Consider the following 21,683-nt stretch of genomic DNA (forward strand, 5'->3'; position numbering starts at 1 on the left):
GGGTGAAGACACACGTGGAGTTTTAGGTCGTTTTTGGGCCGTTTTTAGTTTTGCGTTTTCAGATCATTGATAGGTTTGACCAATTATCTTAATTCAAACTGGTAAAAAACGCATGCGTTTTCAAAACGCGTGTGTTTTGTTAACACATGCGTTAACATTGCGTTTACAAACGTAAACGGTTATGTAATTAGGCAAATCACCTCTCATCAGCTGATGTATATGCATTTCAAACGCAATGAAAACGCGACCAAAACGCAACGTGTGAACGCGCCCTTAAAGTTTAAGCAGCTGTGAAACTGATTAAAACCAGCCAAACGCATGGTATACACGCAAAAACACACCAATAAGGCCGCGGTCACACGATCCGCTAGGCGTCCGTTCATAACGCGACGCTAGCGCACAGGGGGCGGTCCTCGGCCCGACCGCACATGCGTTAACAGGGAAACGCATGCGATTGATGAGCCGATCGCATGCGTTTCCCTGTTAACGCATGTGCGTTCGGGCCGAGGACCGCCCCCTGTGCGCTAGCGTCGCGTTATGAACGGACGCCTAGCGGATCGTGTGACCGCGGCCTAACAGTCCAAGAACAAACTGTGTGACAGCACTCAAAACCTTACTAGACGTACGTTTCCAGACCTGAGATAAAGTTCCCCCCAGGCTCCGAGAAGCTCAGCCTCCAATACACCTCTTCTATAACAGACCTGTAATGAAGCATACAAATGACTAAACCAGCAGGGGACGCTATCACATCTGAAATACTCCACTACTGGAAAACAACTTAGCTATAATGTAACTTTTTTTTTAATATTATCCATTTTTTCGTTATACACTAGACGCCGATGTGAAATAAAGATGGTATTTGTCCACCGCTGGCGCGGTACATCCCGGTGCAGAGAACCGGGTGCTCAGCACAACACAGACGTTAATTGTCTCCTCACTTTCGCTTTAGTTAGCTGCGTCACGTGACCAGCTCTTCCCCACTAGTTAAAGGGTTAAGCCTGCCCTTGGCACGCCCCGTCACGTCATCGAGTGACGTTTCACGTTCGGGGTCCTTTTGACGTAGGCGGCTTACGGTGCCTGAGTTGACCCGGAGCTTAATACTCTAAACCGGCGAGACGTGAGCCAAGAAGACAAAGGAGGCCCCGAAGCTCCCAGCAGAGCGCAGACCGGCGTAGTCAAGGGAGCCGCGGGGCCGGTACGTGCTGTGCGTTAGAACGTGCTTTACGTGCTGTGCGTAAGCGGCGTGTGGACGCGGCGGGGGTATTAGAGGGAGGGGGAACCGGGAGAAAGTGGGGGGTGTACTCAGGTAAGGCGGTGATACTGCTGGTGGGTACAGAACATGCAGGAGGTGACCCGGGCACTGTCTGTTCTCTCCAACCGCCAAACTCCCGGGGGCTCCTGTGTAAGACCGTTTCGTGTTTAGAGCCGGCCGCGGAGTGGAGCGTTACTGCTCCTGGCCAGACATGTTTGGGCTTGAGCTGCTGCTCTGAGCCCATGATATAGTCTGTCAGTACACGACGTGTGTGTTGTGTATGGGAAGCCCCGGTGCACCGGCAGCAGATAACAATCACTAGTAGAAATGTGTGGGCTGCTTCACATGATCCGTTGGTGTACGAGAACCACTTGTAAGTTTCTGCAGTGGTTTGGCTGATGTAAAGCAGGAAAGTGCAGCTGCCCTGGGCCCTTGTCCTAAGAAGCTGGAGACCAACTTTATTGTTTCAGGAAGTACATCTTAAAGATGCCATCTTGTTCTAGTTGTGAAGGTTTGTCAGGTGTTGGAGATATTGTGAACTGTGAGCCTATTGCACTGTTCTCACTTTGCTATCTGTGGAACAAACATTACAGAGCAGGAGGGGCCCAGCAGATTGGTGGATGGGTTTGTAAGCTGTTTACATGCTTATGTAGTCCAGGTTTAGAAATCCAGCAGGTGGTCATAAACAGTGTTTGGAAGCCCTCTCTAAAGATTGCTTGCTTTAGCCATTGCACCGTCCACTAGATTTCTAAACCTAGAACAATAATAATCTTTTTATAGCAACATTATGTTCTGCGGTGCTTCCCAAATCATTGGGGGTGGAATTTGATGGAGCTATATAATAAAACTAATAAAACCTTACAATGTGCAAACACTCATATGAAACAATAGGAGTGCAGGCTTAGTCTATAAGGGGGGGGGGGGGTGTAAGAGTGTGTATAATGGTTCAGCCATTCTTTATAAGGGAACAGTACAAAATAATTAATAATTTAATTATAATTTCAGCCACCATCTTATATACAAATTGCAGGATCTGATTGCAGGATAACAGAAGGGAGGAGAAAACAGGATGGGTTGGTAAAGTTGACATTTCATGCAGTTAGTGTGATAGGCTGCCTAAAGAGATGGGTTTTAAGAGAGAAACTTTTGAAACTTTGGAGGTTCGTTCTGATAGTCTGGGGAAGGTCGTTCCAGAGAATTGGTGGGGCTCGGGAGAAGTCCTGGAGATTTGTGAGCTGTTCGATCTAAGGTAGAGAGCAACCTAACATCACCGGTAGATCGAAGAGCACCAGCTGGGCGATAGATCGATGACGAGCGAAAGGGAGGTGCAGCATTATGCAGAGCTTTGTGGTTCAGGGTGATTATTTTAAACTGTATTTGGAAGGAGATGGGCAACCAGTGCAGAAAAAGCATAACTACCATTTTTTTCCCCGGCATAAGTGAATGTCTGTCTGCTCCTGCGCTAACATGCTTCCTGCATGTGTAATGGACAATGTAAGAGCAATGCAGTTTGATCTTTAATGTTTTTCTTCAGGTGTGTAGTGGGTTTTTGAGCTAGTCGGGATGGATCACAAAGAAGATTTGGTCAGTAGAGATCCCGTTGCTGACATCAGGAAGGCCGTCCGGAATAAATCTCTTCACAGATACTCTAAGGTATTGTACACATCTTTTACGTATTTTCACTGGCAACATTTGTAGTGCGTTGTTTTTATAGGCCACATACTGATAGGTTGGTATAAAAGTTTTTAGGCTCCCCTTGATGCAACAATCATGCATGCATGGCAAATCTCCCGTGTCCATGGTCCGTTGTTTATGGCATTTGAGTCATTGATATGTGAGGAGACCATGCCACAGGGATAAGACTTGCAGCTCAGGCAGTTGGCTCACACTTGGCCCAGTGGAAACCAGTTTTGTAAACGAGCTCCTAGAAATGAAACTATGCACTAGCCATTGAAACCTTGGATAGGAGTGAGCCAAACAGTCTTTTGCATGCGTGTTGAGGGACTACCTGTGTCAATTTGTACCTGCAGTAAGAACAGTGTCTTCAGGCACTGGGGGTTCTCAGTTGCTCCCATGGTGGCAGAATGTGGTTTTAATTGCTTGTAGATTTGAAATGTACTAGAATGTGTTGTAAAATGGATACTTTTCAGATCCAGGCACTGACTGTTGAACTCTTCTTAAACTTGTTTCCCTTGGCCTCCTTCCTTCTAAACTCTTACAATTGTGCTAATGAGGAGGGTTCCTGGTGTCTTTCCAAAGCCCCTCAGTGCTGTAGCTTTACAGGCTGTTGGTGTGCTGTTCAACATTGTATACAAACATCCTGGTTCGTGGCAGAAGTTCTAGGAGATGTTGGATCCCTTTGATTCTACACGGCTTAGTATGTTCTCCGATGCCTCCCTCAGATCTTCTTTATCCACCTTCAGTCCTTTGTGTGAACTATTACCTGCGCAATGCTCCAACGCTGTAGCTATGCAAGGGTTACGTAGTCTACTTTGTATTGTGGCCTTCTGTGCCTGCTTTGTATTTGTGATCAATAAAACAAGTTTTAAAAGATGAGCTGCTATGTCTAGACATGTTGTTCAAAGCGCAGAATGATCGAAACTGTGCATTTACATTTTATTCGCTATATATGTACATGGGTAAAGATAATTTCCCATAAATGTAGCCATGTTGTCCCTTGAGTCCGTTCAAACGTTCAGGTTTTCGGGTGCAGTTTTCGATGTTCAAACAAGGAGTGGAGTGAAAAGAGGAGCGGCTTTTCTCAATGATAATCTCAACCATTATGACCCACACCTGCTTTTGGCTTCAAAAACAGCACCTGAAAACCTGACTATTTGAACGCATCCTTAGAAACCATCTAGTTTTACTTGGACATAACCACCACCGCACTCAGTTTAGCGCTCATTACCGCAGGATGGAAGTGGGACATAAAGAAAAAATAGTTTTTCCATACAAAATGGTCAGTAATTGCTTTGTGTTATCACTGTAGAAGCGGTGGTTGTATCAAATGACGACAGCTATCTAGTTTCCATCTGACCATATCACTACATTTATGGGACATGCAATTGAAGAAATGTATCTCATCTGGAGATGAATTGAATTAAATGCAATTGCTGAGATATGAGTACCTCTTAAAGAGGACCTGTCACCCAGCATAAACTCTCTAGGAGCTGTTTACAAAAGTGAGCAGCTCCCAATAGTAGCAGTGTTAAAATGCTAGCTTTATAGCAACATACAGAGAGTTTAATCGGGGTAACAGGTCCTCAGAGTTTTAGAAGAGCTTTTTCAGATTCTTAACCCCTTGCCTACGTATCTGTGTATCATTGCCGCAAACGCCCACCAGTAAAACCTACATCTTTGTTGCACTGATCGCGATTGGTAACCTGTTCTGTGTTCAAAAGCTGGTGGCGTGTATGTTGGGGTACTTTAACCCTAGGTTGTCTAGTTGATCCTTAGAGGTCTGAAAAATAACTCTCCAAATTACCCTGCCTTTCCCTAGAACTGATATAAAAACAAACAGTAAAAACCATAAACCTTTTGCGTTTTGCCATATCCCAAGTTGTCCATCCTATTAAGTTATTCCCGGCATTTTAACCCTGTGACAGAAAATGGCACCCAAATGTCCGCAATGCCACTTCTTTGTCATTTTGCAACATATAAAAAAAAAAATTGTATAAAATGGGATCCAAAAGTTGTACAGTCCCCTAAATGCAAAAAAATTGCTTTACACAGCTCCGTATATTGAAATATGAAGGTCATTAGCGCCATAAGATGGCAGTTGTTTTTTTTTTTTTTTTGTACAGATGGTTTTAACTAAAACCTATATAAACTAAGTATCCATGTGATGGTACCGACCCAAAGCATAAATGAGATGTCATTTGGGTTGCAGAGTGAAAATCGCAAAAATCAAGAGAACCAGAAAGTGACACGAATGCATTTTTCACCAATTTCACTGCATCTTTCCCAGTAAATGGCATGTAATATTAAATAACATCACTACGATTTGCAGTTATGCAGTAAACAAGCCCCCATGCAGCGCTTTACATGGTAAAAATAAAAGTTAGGGTTTTTTAAGGTGGGGAGTGCAAAATGGAAACCCAAAAATGAAAAGGGGCCAGGTCATTAAGGGGTTAACATTGATGGCATAGGGGGCATAGATCTGCTTTTGAACCCCTTTGATGATCTCTCCTCTCCAGATAAATGGAGCAGGCGGCCACACATGGCCATTCTGTTCCATTAATTTATTGATCTCTGTGGATAGGGCCTGCCTCGGCTTCGTGGGAAAATCCCTTCAAAATATCAAATTTAAATGCCTTGAGCAACCGTATAGTATAGAATAGTTCAGTCGTCAGACTTGCCCCATTTAACTACCTCCTCAGGGAGACTATGAAATATTTGAGTCATGTTTAGAGGCTGCAGGGGGAGCGCCACTTCAAATGTCCCTTTGAACAGGAAAACTGTTTACTATAGAACTAAACTACTGTTACTGGAAAAGAACGTTGGCCTTGTTGTTCCCCGTGAATAATTGTGTGTTATTTCCCATTCACTTATTCTCTCTAACAGGAAGAACTGCTAGATATTAAGGAGCTGCCGCACTCAAAACAGAGGCCATCCTGTTTATCAGATAAATATAACAGGTCGGTAAAACTTTATTTCTTGCAGCATTGTTTATTGTTTTTCCTTTATTTCTTTGTAATATATTTTTTATTGAATTATGCATAGTGATGGCGTTTGGGATCCTGAGAAGTGGCATGCATCACTGTACCCAAATTCTGGTCGCAGTTCTCCCATTGACTCCTTAAGAAAAGAATCTGACACTGAAAGAACTTCTCTTAAGCGTAGGATAGCAGGTAAAATATATTTGCTATTGTACAGTAGTTTGAAATTTTATTAATGTACAATTTCAAATTGTATTGTTTAAACTGTATGGTAGAGCTACTTTCACATACCTATAGTCTAACTGTAAAACAATTATCTTGTGCCTTCACACTTATCTGCTATTCTTGATTTTATTAAATATACTGTTAATAAATATTTTTTCAACTCTGAATTGTATGGCAGCAATTCTTAATGGCACTTAATGACGCAGCCATTTTGTAGCTCAAGGCTCAGCCCCATTTTTTTGTATTCCGACATGCGTTGCCTTATGATTATAATGTTTGAACACTGTTGCTTATCAAAGATATTTTTTGTATTTTATTTCTCTCCCCCCCCCCTCGCATGTTGTACTTTATATTAGTGCTAAATTTGGGGTTTATTTTTTTTTTTTTTTTTTAAAACACACGTAAAAAAAGATTCATATTTTGAAAAATTTGGCAGTTTCAAAATATCACGTTTTCAGGCAGATGGTTTTGCCACCTAAATAAGCTGCTGAATAACATTTCCCAGATGTCTGCTTTACATTTTTCCGAACTTTTAAATGTGTGGATAATTTATTTTGATGTCACGCGGCTTACAAATCGAAATATCGGTTTTTCAGAATTGACTGATTAGGGGATAATTCCTGTTTTTAATGAAATTTAATATAAAGCATTAAAAAAACTGGTTAAATACCCACGGTCTGAGCTCACTCCTATTAGTTACAGCTGACATCCAGTGTATTCTACTTCCGGTTCAGCTCTGATCTCGAACTGAGCCGGCATCAGCTCTGCATCTGAGTTGCAGCACTCGGCGTCCGATCTATCGAAGGCAGAGCATTAAGAGGTTAAAAGAAATTTACCATCAAAATCGAGCATGATAAACAAGGACACTTACTCATGGATCCAGGAGCTGAGACTCTGGTAATCTTATTTGTTATCCTCTTACCTGCAAAAGTCAACTTTTTAAAGTTGTGCTTAAGTGCTGAGGAAGCAGAGGGCAGGCAGAGACATTGTAATGTTTCTAAAGCCAGATTAGAGGTGTCCCTAGGTGTGGATATGTTATGACAATTGTGTCCTTTATTATGCCTGCTCTCCTTTTTGACTGTACCTTAGTTTTCAGCTGTGTAAGCTGTAGAAAAAAATAATTGTGCAAAGCTCAGCCCTACTATGCAGTCCACTTATATAAAATAACCCTCCAACTACTGATATGGGCATAGTTTTTAACCCCTTCCCGCACCTTGACGTGATACTACGTCATAGGATGCGGGTCGTTCCCGCACCTTGACGTAGTATCACGTCATGGCGATCACCCGGGCTCAGAAGCTGAGCCCTTGCGATCGCTGCGGGATCCCAGCGGTACGCGGTAGCTGGGATCCCGCAGTAACAGCCGGGATCGCGACTATCGCGATCCCGACTGTTTAACCCTATAGACGCCGCGGTCATAGTGACCGCGGCGTCTATGGTGCATCGCGCGACGATCGGCACCCTCCGTGCAGGGCACGGAGGTGCTGATCGTTGCCATGGCAACCCTGAGGCCCGATCAGGTCCTCTGGGCTGCCTATGGCAGCTGCCTGCTAGGATCGTGCACTGTGCACGATCTAACAGTGCAGCTGTCAGCCTATGCAGAATGCATAGGCTGACTATGTAATATGCTGCAATACATTAGTATTGCAGCATATTACAATGAACAAGTGATCAAATGATCACTTGTTCATGTCCCACCCTGGGACAAAATAAAACAGTAAAAAAAAAGTTAAAAAAAAAGGTGCAACTAAAAAAAAATTATTTAAAAAGAATAAAAGTCCCCTTAAGTCCCGTCCCATGCAGTAATCAAATAAAACATAAAAAAAAATGAAAATCACCAAAAAAACACAACATATTGGGTATCACAACGTCCGTAACAACCCGTACAATAAAATAAAATGGTCACTGAACCCGTACGGTGAACGCCGTAAAAAAAAACACAAAAAACCTCACAAAAATTATTAAATTTTCACATCTGATCGCATAAAAAGTGCATAAAAAGTGATAAAAAAGTAAAATGTACCCCAACATGATACCAAGAAAAAGTACAGCTTGTCCCGCAAAAAATAAGCTCTAAACCAGCGCTGTAAACAAAAAAATATAAATGTTCTGCCCATTGTTACATGGCGATACAAAAACAAGCAAATTTCTCACAAAATGAGTTCTATATTCTGCAAAACAAGTTAACCATAAAAAAGCCATATAAATGGGGTATCGCCGTAATCGTGATGACCCGTAGAATGAAGATAACACATTATTTTTATGGTATGGTGAACGTCGGGGGGGGGGGGGGGGGGGGAATGCTAAAAACCATAAACAAGAATGATTTTTTTTTAACCACCACCAAGAAAGAGTTAATAAAATCTGATTATTAGCTATTCCCCCCCCCCCCCCGTAAATGATGTACCTGAAAAGTGGATCTTATCCACAAAAAAATAATCTCCTATATGTCCAAATTACAAAAAAATAAACATTTTATAGCCTGTAAAATGTGACATTGCAGATCTGCTCTGAATGGCACAGCTTCCCTTCTATGCCAGGCCGTGCGCCCGTACACCAGTCACCACCACATATGGGGCATCCTCTGACTCGGGAGACATTGGGTATCAAACTTTGTGGAGTTTTTTGTCATTTAATACTTTGTGACGGTTTAATTTTTGGCCAAAATTAATATCTAAAAAAAATGACAGCTTGTAAATTAGACCTCCATTTTGTTTTAACCACTGTGAAGCATCTAAAGGGTTAACATACTTCTTAAAGTTGATTTTTTTACACATTGAGGGGTGTAGTTTCTAAAATGGCATAATTTATGGGGGTTTACTGCTGTTTAGGCCTCTCAAAGTCAGTTAAAGCTGAGCATGTGCCTCTAAATAAGGGTTTTGGCGTTTTTCCTAAAAATGAGAAAAATTGCTCCCAAAATTCTGAACCTCCTAACAACCTAGAAAAGAGAGAGGATGCATAAAACCCTATGCCGATATAAAGCAGACATTCGGGAAATGTTAGTTAGAAAGTTACTTGGGTGCTATGACTATCTGCCTGAAAAGCAGAACATTTTGAACTATGAAAATGAAGAATTTTTAGAAATTTTTGCCAAATTTCTATTTTTTTCATAACTAAACACAAAAGATATCATCAAAATTTTAATATTACTTTGAAGTACAATGTGTGACGGTAAAACAATCTCAAAATCCCCTGGATATGTTAAAGTGTCAAAAAGTTATAACCTCCTATAATGACACAGGGCAAATTTTAAAAATCAGGCCTGGTCCTAAAGGTCTAAAATGGCATAGACACGAAGGGGTTAATGAAGGGATGTGTATACAGTAATGAAAGCACAGCCCCTCCAGAAAGTCTTGCTGCTGTTGGGTCATGTGACTTGCAGCTTCCAGCGGCTACACCAACTAGTTAAGCTCTTTATTGGTGGCCAACCCTGTTAAGCATCTCTGAGATGGGGAGAGTGGAAACATGGATTTTAAACCTGTCTGAATGAACCAATCCTCGCATATTGACCAGAATTGGGTAAGTCTGCTGCAAACACTTAATTTTAAAGTTTCAAAGTTGGCATATGTCCCAACATATTATGGTCCCTCCATCCACTCAATGGGCTAAACCGAGTGGAGGACAGTAATGCGCTTTGATCTTTCTGATGTCCAAGCGACACTCCCTCCCTTCTTGTCTGACACAAGTGTCTTTAATGTAATTGTTTCTTTTACAGACCCTAGGGAGCGTGTAAAAGAGGATGATCTAGATGTGGTTCTAAGCCCCCAGAGGAGGAGTTTTGGGGGAGGTTGTCACGTGACTGCTGCTGTGGGTTCACGTCGGGCTGGCAGCCCACTAGACAATAAAGAAAATGAGAGTTTGCGTCTTGCTGGTGGCCGAAGGATTGGAAGTGGGAGAATAATAGCTGCTAGAGGATTTGAACGTGAGTTGCGAGGTGGTGAAAAAGATGGGCGAGAACCTCGTGATGGAAGAGAGCGAGAAAAGGAGTACAAGGATAAACGCTTCAGGGTAAGGTCACTTAATTCTGTGACTGGATACTGGTTTTGTTTTTTTGTTCTGTGGGGTTTTTTCCCTCTAGGTTACTTGCGGTGAGGAAATGTGTAACTTTTTATTTTACAACAGAGGGAATATGGTGACAGTAAAAGAGTCTTTGGTGAGCGCAGAAGAAATGACTCTTACACAGAAGAGGAGCCTGAGTGGTTTTCTGCTGGACCCACAAGCCAGTCAGAGACAATAGAGCTTACAGGATTTGATGACAAGATCCTGGAGGAGGACCATAAGGGAAGAAAAAGAACACGTAAACGAACGTCTTCTGTGAAAGAAGGCAAGTCAAGTTTGATTTTAATATTGTAGCAGATGTCATACTGCCACAGGAGGATGTTGGGTTTTAAATTAAATGAGTCTTACCTGTTTATAAGGAAGCCTCTCTGCTCCTTGATGCCTTGTATTCTATTTTTTTTTTTTTTTTTTTTTTTTTTTTTTTTCCCCAAAAATTGTTTTAATTGGGCTGCAATTTCTCCAAAGGGGTATGTTGTCTAAGTGGTGCCTAGGAGCATTTGTCATTTTTCTAAAATCTAATTTGAAGGGGGGAAAAAGACCATAAGCATTGCAAGGCTGGATGCTGCGTGAGTGGATTCTGTAATTAAAGCCCCTTGCCAACGGCTGGGTGTAAGAGAGGGGTTGGCACTCCTCACCGCTTCCCTCTTTATAAAAACTATACACATTTTTATGGCAACAAAACTGGTGATCACGAGACACTGGAAATCAATAGAAGCCCCACATATTAATGAGGTTATAGCGCAGGTTAACACCACCTGGGCCTACAAGAAAATCCTGGCCTACCAGCTCTTAACTACATCAAAATTTACCAAAAACTGGGACACTTGGATGACTAGTACTTTCTACCACCAATAGCTTTATCATCAGCCATAGCCAACTATGAGTCCAATTTTATAACACCCTACAAAATCAGATCCAACGAGATAACTACCTGTTGCCAGAACAACCCCCCCCCCCCCCCATCTTTGTGCAGGCTCCATCCCCAAAGTTGTTAGTTTTCTCTCTTATTATTATTATTACTGCATCTATGTTCTGTTTGATTAAAGTTAATGGAACAGACTAAATGGCAGACTAAAAGGGGGAAAAAAAACCAATTCGCATGCCGTGTGTTGATTTCATTTTTTGCCCTTTTTATATTTGCAGGATTTGAATGTAATGGAGGAGTCCTGGAGGAAGAAGTTACTCTTCCTCCACAACGTACAGCTGACCAGGAGGTGCCTCAAGAGGCTATTCTGCCAGAACCAGCACCTGGAGAATTTGACTTCAATGAATTTTTTAACCTGGATAAAAGTGTTCCTGGTTTGGCTTCGGTGAGTCCCATAGGATAGATTTTACATGACCTCAGTGGAAACCTATAGTTCATCTTTAAAGGGAATGTTTCATTAAAAAGTTAGGAGAAAGAAATGACCTATGTCAAGATCAGATAGAAAAAAAAAATCTTGTATGTTTTTCTATTGGGCCAATAAGCTTTAAGCTGACACTCCCTGATCTATAGAAATCACTTCTGAGCATTCACAATGTGATCATTACAGACAGGGTTGTAATGTAGGTTAACTACTATAATATATAATTAATACAGGACTGTGCTTTCACATTACTGCAGGTGACTGTCACCAGCTGACTGCAGGTGAATTTATTGTTGACCTGTAGTCTGTGGCTGCTATAAATCACAATTATGAATATTTAAGGTAGGGTAGACCACATGACTGCACCTATTATCTATAGAAAACATCTGTAGCATCTGATTTTTAAGTAAATATAAATGATGCATTCCCATTAAAGTGTGTGGTGTGTGTGTGGTTTTTATTTTTTTTATTTTTGGGAGATAATAAATTCAGTAGCTAAATAAACTCGCCACTATAACAAGGTAATGGGTGCTTTCACAAAGTCACTTTATTCTGGTGTGCACTTGTGATGGGTGATTGCATGTACACACAAGGCTGGTATGAGGATCTTTATACCTGGCTTGATATCTCGCTGCCAATACCCTTCCCTCCTAAAACTGTAGAACCTAAAACACAGAATACTGAAATGCATTTATTTAATGTAAATACTTCATATTTTGCGGTTTGTCAGTGCTATCCCTGTTACATAGAATGGTAACCAGTGGCTCTAGGGCTTTATTTTTAGGCATTTGCTCAGGCATATAGTTGCGTTCTGTACAGTATGACGTGTGTGTGTGTGTGTGTGTGTGTTGGCTTTGTAGCTTAATTTTTTTTTTAATTCAAAGTTTGAGGTTTTGTGGTTTGCGTGGGAAAACTACTTTGGCACATCTTCAGTTGTGCTATAACTTAAGAAGTGAGATAAGGGTGATTGCAAAGTGTTGGATTTTTAGTTTGCAAGTTTTCTGCATTATATTATTGGGTGTCGGGACATTAAAACTACTACTCCAAAATAAAGGACTACGTGTTCAGAGCAGATATTCTGCAGCTACAGAACGTTCCCTTCACCTACAAGTAAGTGTCGCTCCATTGCTGCTCAAGACCCCAGACCCCACAATTGACTGCAGCACTTAAGAGTCTAACTTCTCCATCTTTTGTTCCTACAGATGATTGAGGATGTGCTAGGCGAGGGTTCAGTTTCTGCTAGCCGATTCAGCAGGTGGTTTTCTAATCATAGCCACTCTGGAAGCAGATCCAGCAGTTTGAGGTCCACTCCACATGAAGAACTTGAAAGGCTAGCAGGTAAATCTGCATCTTATCTATTTTCTGTTCCATTATAGAAGAGCCCATCAAAAACTAAATGTGGAAGTTGAGGACACACTTCCAGCATGATTCCGTTACTTATAACCACAAAGATGTGGACTGCTGCGTTTTTTGTGGTTATGATAGACAAGGCATAACGGTGATGTGAATTGCTTAAATGTTCCTTTCCAGTTAGTGACAAAGGGGCAGTAACACTCTTGTTAAGGCGTGCTAGTTAATCTTTCTGTCTGGATATTTAACTAAACTTCTGGACTCCAAAAAAATGTTTTTATTTTAGTGGTTAATTAATGGAAACCTACCATCGGGTATACACTGAGACTTTCCTGATCGTAGCTTCCTTTCTGTCTACAAAGCCCTGTACTGCCTTATTTAATCTTTACTCCCTACCTAGCCAACTAAAAAGTATCTTTTATTTCTTCACGGCGGCAGGGGTCTCCGGTGCATGTGCTAACTTTTTTAGCCACACAGCCACCTCTATTGGGTCCAGTGGCCTGCCTCGATGCACATGCTGCAGAAGACTCTCTGCCATATATCTGAGTGACATTGGTTACTCTGCAAAGTCTCTGCTTCAGACTGTGCTGCAAATGGCAGCTAGATATATGGCAAAATGTTTTCCACAACTGTCAGGCAGGGGAGGAGGCCGTAGTGACAGCAGCAGGCCACAGTCAGAGGCTCAAGCCCAAACCTCATGCACAGATGCCAGATGACTGCTGCAGCACACCACTGCAACTTTAATGGGAGTCGCTAAAGGTTCTTTATAAAGACTTATTAATTTCCTCTGAAATTGGGCGAATATAAAAAGCTAAATTCCCTCTCACAAGGAGGCATGAGAGGGATGTTCTAGTTGGAAGCTTTTTAATAGTTTATCCCTGATGGTTTCCTTTTTAAGTACTGAGCTATTCCTGATGGTAGATACTTTTTCTGCACCCTTCACTGCCTGTACCCAAACTTTTAACCATACCCAACTATAAAAACTTTCTGTCCTTTTATGCAGATTAATTTCAGAGGTTATAGTGAGGGGGGGGGGGGGTAATGCTTCATCACACCTCTGAAGTCTTACCACTGCATGCAACCTTACAGGGCTCTTTGGCTATTCAACCTGCCCATGTGCAGTAACTTGGCTCACTGCTGAAAAGGGGTAGAAGTGGCTGCACACGGGTCGCAAGACTTTAGAGGCGACAGGGGTGTGGTGTAGCCTTATCGCTCGGCCAGGCTATTCCACGCCACAGTAAAGGATAAAGTTTTTAGGTGGGCAAGATTAAAAGTTTAGGTAAAGTTTATTTTCTAATTTAAAAAAACTCAAATATGGAAACAAAGTTTTAGTTAAAGGAAGTGTAGGGCTTAGAAGAGAAAAGAAGCTACCACCAGGAATACAGCAGTTAGTGTATTCCCAGTGGTGGGTTTCCTTTCTTAAAAAAAAAAAAAAAAAAAAAAAAAAGTCCCTATGAATATGTGCCAAGTTAATCACTCACGTTCACCAGTGATAAATCTTGGATCACAGAAAACTTTTTGTCTGCAGGTTTGGAGCAAGTTATACCCAGTCTTGGGCAAAACTCTGGAAACTATTTTGCTCCCATACAATTTGAAGACTCTGCTGACAAAGTTGATATCTTGGATATGCTGCAGAAAGCCAAAGTTGACTTAAAACCATTGTTGTCAAGCCTGACTGCTAACAAGGAGAAACTACGAGAGAGCAGTAAGTTTGTTGTGTTTGTGTGTTTTTTTTTTTTTTTGTTTGTTTTTCCCTAGATAATTTTTTGATTAAAAAAAAAAAAAAAAAAAAAAACATATATGGCATTTTATTCCAGGCCAAGCCCCACAGTATTCTGTTTTATTGCTTTTTTTTTTTTTTTTTTTTTTAGTTCCTATAACTCGGTGATGGTCAGTGTAATATTCCAGTGTGTGGGCGGGGACTATCTAAGCCGGCACTTCATGATCCCTCTGTGCTATGATATGCTGTGTTGACAATGTGGTTAAGATTATCAGGGTGGAGGGTTTATGTATACTTTTATATAGCTTCTGAACATTCTACTAGCACAGTGATGGGCAACCTTTTGAGCTTGGTGTGTCAAAATTTGCCAAAAAACCGAGCATGACTCGGGTGGTGTGTCAACTTGACAAAAAACATATTTTTGTGATATTTATAGTTTAAATAACAAATATGTATACTATTTAACTTCTAGGGTACTTTAACCGTGGATTGTCTGATTGATCCTACCATGACCTACATACAATCAGACAGGTGTGAAATTGCTTAGTAACCTGCAAACTGTCCGCATTACCTTCATGCCCTCTTGGCATGGAGAAGGTGTGCGGAGCAAAATAATCGCAATGTCTGGCGATTTGCAAGGCGTTGCGATTTATTTCAGGGTTTGTACATCACAAAACTGACACACAAGCCCTGATGACTGTCTTCTATCATACAGTGCACTGACCTTACTCACTGTTTGATGGGAGTGGTTGTCCTCCCTCATCCCTGCTCTGGAGCTGGTCAGTGTAGAGGTGGCAGCTGCTGGGACATCACACAAGTCAGCAGCAATGTGGCCTCTGACTGTGTTGCCATCCTACCCCCACCACAACTATCAGGAGCTGGAGGGGAGCCTCCTGGTTGTATGGACGGGTCACCTCTCCTGCTGTGCCCTGTGCTGATACCTGTGCTGACTGGAGACACTAGGCACAGCTCACACATGGGGAGGGGCGGAGGGGAGAGTGCTGGAAGCTCAGTGCAATCTCTCAGCCTCCCGGCTACTGCACCTGATCATGTAGGATGAAACTTAACTCTCAGGCAGCCGTGTGTCAGTGAAAATGGCTACGTGTGTCAGCACTGACACGCGTGTCATAGGTTAGCCATCACTGTACTAGCATCTGACTCAGATATGAGACTGATCAGAGATGAGCACCATAAGATGGAATTTTTCTCCCTCCCCTTATCAATAAAACGGTCAGCTCTGTTATGAAGACTTTCTGTCTGTAGCTAGTAGAGTAAGTGCCTTCACACTGCTGCTTGCTGGCAGGAAGTGTCTGTGCTGTTCTTGTAATTTTATATGTGAAGGGAAGGGCAGGAGGCAGAAAGCAGACTGGTGAAGCTATTCATGAGAAGAATTCAACCAAAGTAGGAAGATCTATGGTCAGATCCTGGGACAACCAACACTAGGACTGATGGACTGGTTGGAATTATCTGACAAATCCTGTATTAATGTTAATGTTTATAACTGAATTCAAGTGTTATTTTGTTATCCTGTGTATATTTTAGAATCGCATGCATCAGTAAATACTGGATTAAAGGCGTATTCACATGAAAACAATATATATTTGTCTTGGTTGCAGCACATTCTGGAGTTGCCTTGTCAGTGGAAGAGGTTGAAGCTGGACTAAAGGGTTTGAAAGTTGAGCAAGAGGGAAAAATTGCAACCCCTTTTATGGCTGAGCAACTGGAAGAAGCTTTGACGGCTATGACTGGACCCAGGAAGCCACAGAAAGATGGAGACATGTCTGCTTTTAACAAACTTGTAAGCAGTATGAAGGCAAGTGGAACGCTACCTACACAACCCAAAGTCAATGTAAGTATTTGAGGGTGGTTAAGCTTTCCCATAGATGGCTGCTTTACATCATGCTCCTTGATTGAAGCCTGACTGGTGTTTCAGGCATAATGAGATTTAATATTTCATTTCAAAACCCAGTGGGTAAACTATTATATTGTCAGTCTGCCGTTCAAACAGTACAGGGATATTTCTGCATGTTGTGTAGTGTGAATGGTCCATGTTTGTGCCAATTCTGTTCTATTTAATTGTCTCCATCATAAATTTTTCTTTGTAGGGTCCCACCCAATAAAAACTCAATATATATAAAAATTGTCCCCATATTTATATATATTTTTTTTTTTGTGACATATCATGCCTGGGTAATTGTGTGTTCACTTGACATGAAAATATCACTTGGGTTGTGGGTACATGCACTTAGATAGATAGTCTCTGTGGCATCTTTTTCTAAAAACTTGCTTTCTCCTATAGAGAAATCTAGACAGCCATTTGATCTCCTCCTCCGATGTAACAGTTCCTTCTACCTTGCAACGAAACATTCTTCAGGTATGGGGGTTATTGTAAGGAATTGAGAGACCAACTGAGTGCTAATTTGCAATTGTAACTGTGCAGTGACTTGATATCCTAAATAGGAGCTTCTTGGGCCTCCCATTTCTGATCCGTCCTCAAATGTTATGGGACCGCTGGACTCTACTGCCTCACTACTTAGGCAACGGTCACCATCTCCTCAAATTCCTCCAGTATTTCCAACACGTGCCTCATCTGCAGATTACCTTCGAACTAGAATTCCTTCTCCATTAGGTAACTGACTTTTATTTTTGCCAGTCTGTGGGATACAGAAATGGCATCCATTTGCATGGTTGGTCAATCTTTGCATATATTTGTAATATTTAGCTACTGATGATCAACTCCTTTTAGACAAGCCATGTCTAATTCTTGCATCTTATTTGTCTGGACAGGTTTTTCATCAGGTCATCAGCAGCTTCTTGGAGAACAGTTTCCATCTGGAATGCCGAAGGCAAATAGCCCGATCATGGCACCGGTACAATACTAGTTTTTATTGTCTTTTATCTTGTGGAGCTTGTAGATGGTTATACTTTGTAATGTTTGCCTCCATTATTCTTACTTGTCCTACCACCTGAGTATCAGGAGTAAGGTTGCATAAAGGATGCCTAGTGTATGAACCAATGGCATGCTAATGTAATTTCTTATTTTGTTCCTTGCTTCCTAAAGGTCACTCCACTGGAAATGCAGCAAGCTGTGTTAGAAGGTTTGGTACCCCATGATCTTGCTTTCCCAGCTTCAGGCTACTACCCTCCAATCTATGGCAAAACACAGATGGATAAAGGCAGAGATGGGTTTCGTAACAGGTCAGTGCATAATACCTCAGTAGATGTTAAAGCTGTTGTTGCCATGATCTTTGTGACTTGCATGTTTTTTCCTTAGACCACAGCAGAGGCTGAATAAATCTCCAGTAAACAGAGTTTCATCTGTATCTCCAGGCCCTGGTGCTCCAGTTACCAGCATGGTAAGCCATGTACAATATTAACCCCCTAAGATGTTGGAGGGAGGGAGACACTGCCATAAGTTAGTCACTTTGCATACTAATATGTAAATCCTTCAATTAGAAGTTATAGAATAAAAATCTTCAAGAAGAACATGGAGTCTAGTAGTAGTTTGATACACTTCACAACTTACATTTTTCATTTTCTTTGTAGCTGTCTCCATCATTCACACCTACCTCAGTCATCCGAAAAATGTATGAAAGCAAAGAGAAGGTCAAAGATGATATTCCTCCTGGAAAGCAGAGTGGCCAGGGAAAGGAAGAAGGAAGGAGGTTTCAGGAAGGTAAGAGAAATAGAAAAATTAGTTTTCATTCTTCATACCTGTGGATCTTTGTTGAATAATTACCTTGTTTTTTTATTTTTTATTTTTTTTTCTGGTGACAGATGGAGCCCTCCTTGATCATCTGTCTGACAATGCTGTCCAACGCACATCACCAATTCTGGGAGCCAGGTTTTCAACTTCACAGCACTCTGGGTGTACTCCACCACTGCCCCACCAGAGTCGCTACACCAAAGATCAAGATTACCGGCCTAAATCTTCTGGGAGGCAAACGCCAACAATGGCTTCTCCCGTTCCTGGAGCTCCCTTTTTACGCCCTCTTCACCAGGTACCGGTTTTGCCTGTTCAACCATCCCACCAGATGCATCCTGGTTTGGTACAAAAGATGTTGGCGCAGCGTGTACCTCCACAACATCTTCCCCTCCTGCAAGCAGGTCCGTATACTGTTAACTTTTTTAAAAAATGACCTAATTTCTTACTAAATGCTGTTTACTAGCTTAGGCATGATGGTGATCCTCATAAGTCTAAAGAAAAAATTGCAATTAGAAAATAACATGCTAAACGTATTCAAAAGTTGGGAAGGTCCTGTCATTTCTCTTGCATCACAACAGTGTGATATGTATTGCATTACTTGCATAAATAAATTAAATAATTTATTATCTAACGCTTTCTGAGAAGGTGTGTGTGTGTTCTCACCAAGCCATGCACTTCTATGGCAGCTGTATGCTAGCAGCCATTTGTACAGCTAGCACTTGGCTGCCATTTTTAGTCATGTGAAAGCTGCTTTAGAGAAGCAAATGACAAGTTATATGGGATATTTGTCCACATGATTGAATAATCATCTGCATAGCTACTCTAACAATGCTGCTGCAGAGAACATTGCCAGGTTAGTATGCACCTTTTACAGGTAACCTGTTGTGCTGAAATTGCTGAGTTTTTAATTTTTATGCATTTTATGAAGTTAATTTCAACTGTAGCAGGTGTAGATTGAGGGGTGGCTAAAAATAATAGCACTGCAAAATGTTGTCCTGTGACTTGATACATGGTAAGGTAAAGGGTTCGGAGTCTGTTACCCCTTGTTCTAATCCCCAAAGCACATAAGGAACATATTTCATTATGCAGCAGAAACTGTCCATGACCCTGTTACCTTTTGTTCAACTATTGAAAAGCTCTGTTCTCTGTTTACCTTCTGCCTTCAGGACTCCTGCCTCCTAGTATTGACCTGCCAACTCTGCATGCCCTTTCACCTTCCGTCCTTGGTCAACCTTTTTACCCACTCGCACAGACTGGGCATCCACTTCTCAATCAGCGACCTACAAACCCTCTCCAGCTTGCTATGATGCAACAATCCGTACAGCGATCAGGTACGCTTCAGTATATCCCGTCATAATGGGATATCCCATGTAATAAAGCTTCAAGTGCATAATAGCTGTGTAATAATTCCTTCACTATTACAAACCATTTATAAGAAAAAAGGAAGCAAAATGCAGAATAATGCACCCAGTTTTTCCTCCGCATGGTTGTAGCTTTAAAATAAAACAGCCAGCTCACTTACTCCTTAGTGCTGTTTGGATAGATGGCCCCGGACACAACTAGGTGAGGAAATCCAGCACTACTTCATTCTTCTCCAAACAATTCAGGCTTTATTAGTTTTTAGCTCATACATCGGATAAAAACATAAACAATATGGCTGTGTCTTTGGCCCGATAAAGCTGTCTCATTAGACTCTACTTTTCAGCAAACTATGCATAAATCTATATTGCAACTGAATAAAATGTTCTTTCTAAGTCTCTTGTGAGACAAAAATACAAGTTCTAGTAGTGTTGGTCCTCATGTACATACTGGACCGATTCATTAAATATCTGCTAAAAGGTGTGATAAGTTACTAGCACCATGATGGAGCCAGGAGATTCCATTTTAAGGTTCTCTAAAATGCCTTTCCTGTGTCACAGCAGTCTATAATGATAAAGGGGTTGTCCCAGATTTTAGTGTTTTGTTTTACCCAGCTGGGTAATCCTTTCCAGCCTCTTATTTGCTGCAGATATGAGATTTGCGTTTGCCAGCGTCAGATAGTATGGAGCACAGTACATCTGTATGTAACATTGTTTTTCTGTAGCAATCACTGTAAGTGAAACTAAAATCTGTGTGTTCTTCAGGATCTGGAGCTCAAAACTTCTCCGGCTTACACGCCCCTTCACAAGGTTTGCAGAATCGCCCTAATCTGCATATGCTAGATCCACGTCCTCCAAGGAGCACATCCCCTGTGGGACTGGCCAAGTGGTTTGGATCTGATGTCCTGCAGCAGCCACTCCCTTCTATGCCTGCTAAAGTGATCAGTGTGGATGAACTTGAATACAGACAATAAAGTAGAACTGACTTGGTTGTTCATGGTCTACAGTCTGATCCAAAATGGGCAGAAGATGGTCAGTGTCTTATCTGGAGGCCTACCGAATCAACTTAGTGGTTTGCTTCCCCCTCCCTCCTATCTGCTCAACATTCAAGCAGGCGATCTTACAAAGGAGGGTTCATCTCATTTGCCCATGAAGCCTTTTTTTTTTTTTTTTTTTTCCTCTGGGAAGGGGCACTTTTTTTTTTTTTTTTTCTTCTTGGCAGTCTGCTGAGGGATTATGGAGATCTCTTGCAAACGATGAACTTTGTGTACAGACTTGTATAAAGGTTTTTGTTTGTGTATATACTCACATTTAGAATAGTTTGGTTTGACTAGCTGTACAGATGAAAAAGCGAAGTCTGTTTTGCCACTGACAAAGTCTGAGCTCTCCCTTTAATTTGTACATGTCTTTTCTTTCAATTAAATCTGCATAATGCTAATGGTGTCTGGACAGTTTTTTTGCTTAGATTTTCTTGGATTTTTTTTTTCTTTTGTCTGCACTTTGCAGACTTCCTGCTTGCTAAGGAACATTATAAAACATCATGTTAAAGCTTTCTGTGATATCAGTTGTACAAATCTTGGGCTGCGTTCACATGTGGTGTTTGCATTTTGAAACCTGTCCACTCCCACGTGAAGGCAGCTTTAATCCTCTAGGCTTTTATAGGAACAAAACCTTACCATGTTTTGTATAAATACATAAGTTTCCATAACGTCCCCCATGACGGCCCACTAGGAGGATGACCCTTGACCTCTGTAGGGACAGGAAGTAGAGAGGTTAAAAGCCTCCCCCCCCCCCCCCCCCCACATCCTCCCGCCAGTGTCTTCCTGTCCCTACAGGGGTCAGGTCAAGAGAGGGTCTCTCTCCTCCTAGGGTGGGGGGACGTTTTTAAAAAAAAAAAATGGAGAAGGATCTCCATACTTACCACCTTACCTGGGGTTACGCCGACTGCGGTCCAAGTTCCCCTCCGGACAGATCCTCGGTTAGCCCGGCGGCTGCGGGCTCTCCCTGGA

At 41.7% G+C, this 21,683-nt stretch overlaps 1 protein-coding gene across 6 annotated transcripts; it reads left to right on the forward strand.

Moving 5' to 3' along the window:
- The first annotated feature begins 709 nt into the window (after positions 1-709).
- On the forward strand, positions 710-21,112 carry EIF4ENIF1 (eukaryotic translation initiation factor 4E nuclear import factor 1). 6 transcript variants are annotated; one of them, XM_072145878.1, is made up of 19 exons: positions 710-789; positions 2,787-2,905; positions 5,816-5,889; positions 5,975-6,102; positions 9,851-10,143; positions 10,258-10,459; positions 11,338-11,504; positions 12,743-12,878; positions 14,419-14,595; positions 16,227-16,459; positions 16,910-16,984; positions 17,071-17,239; positions 17,398-17,480; positions 17,672-17,808; positions 17,885-17,966; positions 18,157-18,286; positions 18,388-18,717; positions 19,483-19,647; positions 20,440-21,112. In XM_072145878.1, the coding sequence occupies exons 2-19, from the start codon at positions 2,816-2,818 to the stop codon at positions 20,646-20,648; spliced, it is 2,880 nt and encodes a 959-aa protein (XP_072001979.1). In that variant the 5' UTR covers positions 710-789; positions 2,787-2,815; the 3' UTR covers positions 20,649-21,112. The 6 variants fall into 6 exon arrangements, with proteins under 6 accessions (XP_072001979.1, XP_072001988.1, XP_072001956.1 ...); XM_072145887.1 differs by lacking the exon at positions 710-789 and adding an exon at positions 1,002-1,195 and having other exon boundaries at positions 16,227-16,423; XM_072145855.1 differs by lacking the exon at positions 710-789 and adding an exon at positions 1,003-1,195.
- Positions 21,113-21,683: the final 571 nt, after the last annotated feature.

The sequence above is a fragment of the Engystomops pustulosus genome, chromosome 1, assembly GCF_040894005.1.
Source record: "Engystomops pustulosus chromosome 1, aEngPut4.maternal, whole genome shotgun sequence".
Lineage (NCBI taxonomy): Eukaryota > Metazoa > Chordata > Amphibia > Anura > Leptodactylidae > Engystomops > Engystomops pustulosus.